General features: G+C 54.7%; 1 protein-coding gene across 1 annotated transcript in view; it reads left to right on the forward strand.

Annotated features, from left to right (window-relative positions):
• The first annotated feature begins 217 nt into the window (after positions 1-217).
• LOC105000888 (chromosome unknown open reading frame, human C9orf50) overlaps positions 218-6006 on the forward strand; it is a 6938-nt gene continuing 1149 nt past the window's right edge. The window contains exons 1-5 of the mRNA XM_010856957.1: positions 218-737; positions 1050-1143; positions 1246-1359; positions 4167-4368; positions 4666-4704. Of these exons, the coding sequence (XP_010855259.1) occupies positions 218-737; positions 1050-1143; positions 1246-1359; positions 4167-4368; positions 4666-4704 (969 nt within the window). The remainder of the gene's footprint in view (positions 738-1049; positions 1144-1245; positions 1360-4166; positions 4369-4665; positions 4705-6006) is intronic.

A 6006-nucleotide genomic window follows, 5' to 3' on the forward strand; every position in this document is an offset into this window, starting at 1 on the left:
TTTTCTGGTGAGGAAACAGGATCGGGGCACTCTAGCCTGAAGCCACTTTTACTGTCTGGCGGGCCAGTGGTGGAACCCCCCGAACCACACTGCCGCGCTCTGGGCGCTATGGCCTGGCGGGGGTGGCTGGTCTACGCCCTCCTGTCCACTTCCCACGGCACCCGCCCTCCGCCCCTCACTGGCGTGAGGATGCCCTGAGCTGAGCGCAGGGCCAGACATGCCCCGGCGTCGCCCCAGCTTCTGGGCCCAGCAGGTGGCGCCCGAGGGACTCCCCGGCGGTGGCGATCGCCGGCGCAGAGACCCGCTGCTGCCCAGGCTGCTGCGGCCCGAGCTCCGAGCAGCCTCGGACGCGGGGGTCTTCGGGGTCTCGAGGGCCTCTGAGAGCGGCGCCGAGCGGTGGCAGGCCCCCCAGTGTGAGTCCTTGCACTCCGGTCCCGGGCTGGGCTTCAGGCGCTCCCGGTCGCGCCTGCCGGTCCTGCCCACCGTGGCCCAGCGGCCGGCGAGGAGCCGGACAGGGCTGAGGTCGCTGCTGCTGCCGCCCCTGCTCTTGGCCGGCGAGCCCCCCGAATCGGCGCCCGCATGCCCCGAGCTCGGACAGCGCAAGGACCCTCGCAGGGGCTCGGCCAAGGAGACCTCCGATTCCTTGGGCTCCCTCCTAGGAGAAGTTCTCCCGGGCCGGTTCCGGCAGTTCCTGCGACAGTTCAGGGCTGACTCTGCGGAACGGCTTCTCCCACCGAGTGAGGCCCCTATGGCTCCCCCCCCCCAGGGGGCGGGGCAAGGCGGGGCTGCGTCATTTCCGGTGGTGAGGGTGGTCGGAGTGGGGGTGGTTGGGTGGGGGGGTCACACCACCTGGCATAGAAGGATGCTTGTATTAGTGAAGTAGGGCTGGCAGAATCCTGACAACCACTGCTTGAGGGCGGCCCTGCCATTGTACAGATGAATAAACTGAGGCCCAAGGCCATGCAACCAGGAAGACTCTAATAAAGACTGTTCCCAAGCGAAGGCTCATAACTCTTTCTACTTCATCCTGCCCCCCACCCCCACCCCAGCACCCTCAGCATCTCAACATCAAAGGCATTCTGCGTCAGAGTTCAACGGAAGTCCTCCTCGGTGTTCCAGCTCCCACTTCCTCCCAGAGCTTGGGTAAGCGTCAGTGACCTCTTCGTGGGGACAGGGTTGTCATCAACGCTCTGACCATGGAGGACCCTGATCACTCATATGAGGTGTGGCCTGTTTGTTTTCAAGGGGCCAATCATCCTACCTCAAGAATAGCCTTAAGAAGATTTTGCTTCATCAGATACCTGCCCTGGGGCCCTTGAGTAGAGATTACCCGCAGTTCACCACGGTCAAGGCCAATCAGTGAGTTGTGGGAGGATGGGGGCAGGGGGGTGGGGAGAAAGAACATTTCTTTCCTTCCTCTGTCTTTCCAGAATTTATCCATCTGTCCACCTGTTTATCCATCTATATGTCCATCCATGAATCAAGTCTTCTCCCAACCTGTTTAAGGGTCATCCATCAACATCTATGAATCCATCCACCCATTCATTAATCAGGTCTTTTACACACATTCATAATTCACTGATGAATCCATTCATATAATCATTCTCCTATTCACCCATCCACCATTGCATACATCTGTGAACCAGGTCTTTCACAATCTATTCACGAATCTCTCCATCCATCCATCCACTCATGAATCAGGTCTCCTGTTGATTCATTAATCCATCTCTCCAGCCAGCCAGCCAGCCAGCTACTCACAAACTCCCACAATTCTATCCACCTATCCATGAAGTCAATGATTGATCATCTACCAATCCTTCCATCCACTTGTAAATCCAGGATACTATCCATCACTAATCTAATCATGAAGCCAGTCTATATACCCACCTGCATAATCATTCATCCACCCATGTATCCATACATCTACTTATCCTCCTAAGATCCAAACCTTATATTAAGACCTTTGTGGGAGTTCCCTGGCAGTCCAGTGGTTAGGACTGAATGCTTTCACTTCTGTGGCCTGGATTCTACCCCTGGTTGGGGAACTAAGGTCCTCCAAGCCAAGTGGTGTGCCAAATAAAAAAGACCTTTTCACTATTTCATCCATCAGTCCATCCACCCATCCACCCACCAACCCATTCTTTCACCCACCTGCCATTCATTCATCCATCTCTTCCTCTAACTTTGATTCACTTTTACTATATGTCAATGGAGAAAGTGAAGTCGCTCAGTCGTGTCTCTTTGCAACCCTGTGGACTGTAGCCCACCAGGTTCCTCCGTCCATGGGATTCTCCAGGCAAGAATACTGGAGTGGGTTGCCATTTCCTTCTCCAGGGGATTTTCCCAACCCAGGGATTGAAGCCGGGTCTCCTGCATTGCAGGCAGATGCTTTAACCTCTGAGCCACCAGGGAAGACCCAGGGAAGAAGCCACCAGGGAAGAAGTCAATGGAAAAGGAAATGGCAACCCACTCCAGTATTCTTGCCTGGAAAATTCCATGGACAGAGGAGCCTGGTGGGCTACAGGCCGTGGGGTCACAGAGAGCCGGCCATGACTGAGTGTCTGAGCACAGCACTCATGTCAAATATTGGAGGGAATAAAATAAGGATGGAAGTAGGAAGAGCCCGGGCACTAGCACTTAGCTGGACCTGGATGCAGTAGCTCTAAGGGAGGGAGAAAATAATGCAGAAGTAGTTCCCCCTGCTTAACCATGGATGAAAGGTGAAGAGCATCGTCCTTGAGTTTAAAGACCGGGACAGTACATACACCAGACACGCCATTCCTTCTCATCCTGGGCCCATGGCAGACATTGCTAATTGAGCACAGCACTTTCCCCCACTGAGCCTCAGAACCCTTCTTGACTCAGTGCTCTAGGAAGATACCGCCTATGGATACGCACCACCGTTGCGTAACTAGGTCCCAGTGCATGTAGCCGACTCTGTCTTGGTCATCTCCTGGCTCCCGGACTCTTTAAGGGACTCATGAAAAGTGTCCTCTCTGTGTCCACATGGACATAAAGATGTGGTCAGATAAATGGAGACAGGTATAGCCATAGGCATGTACTTAAGATTGAACATGGCATTTCTGAATAACAGAGCCATTGATGGATCAAGCACACCATCCTGCAGCCTTGCTCTGGTGGCTGAAATGAATAACAATAAATGTAATAATCACAGATCCCCTTTACTGAGCCCAGGCCCCTGGCCAGGCTCCAAACTAGATGCCTCACATTTTATCTGATACTCAACAAACTCTTAGCGCACTTCTAGGGGGGATGTTAGTGTAAAGAAGCTGCCTATCAATGCAGTTAGACAAAAAAGATGTGTTTGATCCCTGGGTCAGGAAGATCCCCTGGAGAAGGGCACAACAACCCACTCCAGTATTCTTGCCTGGAGAATCCCATGGACAGAGGAGCCTGGCGGACTATAGTTCATAGGGTCGCAAAAGAGTCTGACATGACTGAAGAGACTTAGCACATACTCATGCAAACTCTTATAAGGATGTTGTTATCCTGCCCACAACACATAGTACATAATTTAAAGGGGAAATCTGCTGGTGGTCTGCCCAATGTCACAGGACTGGGATGGTTCATAGTTGAAATTGATGACTATGAGGAACAGTTCTCAGAGATGTTTACCCTTGGCCCTGCAGACCCTGGGGGTGTGGGGGGTGCTTTGCAGTCTCTTTCACGTCTTCCCGGCCCTGTACTGTGGGCATGATGATCCCATTTTACAGACAAAGAAACTGAGGCTCCAAGAGTTAGAATTGAAACCCAGGGACCGCCCAACTCCTGAGTTCATATCCTTCTTCTCTCTGCTAAATTGCTTGATATACAAGATTGCCTGCTCTTGAACCAGGATTCATAGCCCAGTCCCACCCCTAACCAGCTGTGCGATCTTGGGCAAATTGGGGGGAAAAAAATCAAAAAACCTCTGTGCCTCAGTTTCCTCATCAGTAAAATGGGACTAATAATCGTGTTTCACAGGGTTGTATGGGTTTGGTGGGCTGATGCCTGTTACGTGCTTGATCCATTGCTTTGGGGGGTAGGAAGTGCTCAGGAGGGACCTGCTCTGATGGTCAGGATCCCACAGAGAGCTCTGGTGGACGTGTGTGTTGCCGGGGTGGCATGCCGGGGAGGCTGGTGGCTGAGCCTCTCATCTCTCTCACCAGGCCCCAGGCTACACAGGCCCCCAAGCTCAAGGCTGTGCTCACCCACAACTCCTCGGGGGAAGGCTCAGGGCACCGCAGGCGATGTTGCCCTTTCCGAGTGCGATTCGCTGACGAGACGCTGAGGGACACAGCACTCCGTTACTGGGAACGCAGCTGTGCTGGTGAGCAGACAGGAGGGGGAGCTCCAGGACTCCAGAAAGTTCCAGCCTGAACCCTGGCCAGCAGAGGCTGGGCGCTGGTACTGCAAAGGCCAAGAGGCCACTGACCCTGCAGAGGAGGCCCCTAAACTGGCCTTTCCAGAAGCTCTTAGGGTGACCTTCAAGGATGGTGTAGAGGGTCTGAGGTCCAGCAGAGGTGGCTCAAGGCAGATGGTGCCAGGGAGCAGCTGGGCCCAGAGAGCAGGGTCTGCCCAGGCCTGGCCACCACGCAAGGATTGCTCACTACCAAGGGTTCCCACACACTGTATCCCCTGCCCACCCTGGACCCGCACCCACAGCCCGAAGACCCCGCACCTGGCCTCCAGGGGCTGGAGAAGGTGGGAATTGAAATGCCCAAAGCGTTTCCCAGATCCATGAAGGCAGACCTCAGGGGCCTGGCTGGGGAGGTGTCCAGAAAGTTCTAGAAGATCACACCTCTGCGGGAGGCTGGCACTGCCTGGTCCAGCAAGGAAGCTCGGAACCAACCATCAGTCCCAGTTTCCCCGGGGAGAACTGTGCTCTCGGCTCTTTGGGTGATGGATGTGGTCATATCGGTGGTGGCAGTTTCCACTGTTTTCTGAAGTGGGTGTCACAAGAGGCAAGCAGGAAGAATACACATCCTCGCTCTAGTATGAACCCTTCCCAAGGCCCCCTTTGCCCATCTGCCCGGCCCTTTCTCTTCTCAGGATCCAGCAATCCAACAGCCTCATCTATTTATTAAGCATCAACTGTGTGCACTTTCAGAGAACAGCTGCTCTAAAGCCTTGCTGGGGATTTTTATTTTTCAGTTGCTTAGTAATGTCCAACTCTTTGTGACCCCATGGACTACAGCACACCAGGCTTCCCTGGTCTTCACCAACTCCCAGAGCTTGTTCAAATTTATGTCCATTGAGTCGATGATGCCATCCAACCACCTCATCCTCTGTCGCCCCCTTCTCCTCCTGCCCTCGCTGGGGGTAAAGTCCTCAAAATCCAGGACCTTGGCCGATTCAGGAGGAGCCTGACCCAGCCCCTCAGGGTCACAGGAAGTTGGAGGTGGGAGCTGAAATTTTGCCCAGTTTTGTTTGATGGGGGAAGCCAAGGCTCCAAGAGCAGATGACAAGCAGCTGAGAAGTCAGAGTCCACCCCAGCCACTGCTGGGAATCCCAGGAAAAGGAGGGGACGGGGGCTGGAGAAAGTTTCTTGGGAATGGCAGCTGGCTGGCACGGGAGACACTTCCTGGGAAGTTGCTGGGCACAGGGGCTGTGGCCATCCCCTCGGGGCACCAGAGCGGGGATTTCAGGCTTCCTGACCAGCCAGAGGGGCAGCTGTTGGGCAGGAAAGACTCCAGCCCTGTAGGATTCTCAGAATCATTGCTTGGATTCCCTGGTGGGGCCACTGGGCTTCCCATAGTGGGAAAAGGGGAACCTGTTTGGGGCTGGAGCTGGAGTGGGTGTGTGGGGAGAGGGTGGGGGGCAGTGCAGAGCTTGGATAAGAAAGGCAGAAACAGTCATGCAGGATAGTTTTAAAACCAGAGCCTTCTCTGGAGGCAGCCAGAAGGCGCTGGGGAGCCTTGGGTTGCCATGGAGACAGGGCTCTGCCTGTCACAGGGAAGAGGGGGGAGGGTGGGGTACAGGTGGCCCCGCCCGGGGAAGAGATCT

The sequence above is a fragment of the Bison bison genome, unplaced genomic scaffold, assembly GCF_000754665.1.
Source record: "Bison bison bison isolate TAMUID 2011002044 unplaced genomic scaffold, Bison_UMD1.0 scf7180017864375, whole genome shotgun sequence".
Classification (NCBI taxonomy): Eukaryota; Metazoa; Chordata; class Mammalia; order Artiodactyla; family Bovidae; genus Bison; species Bison bison.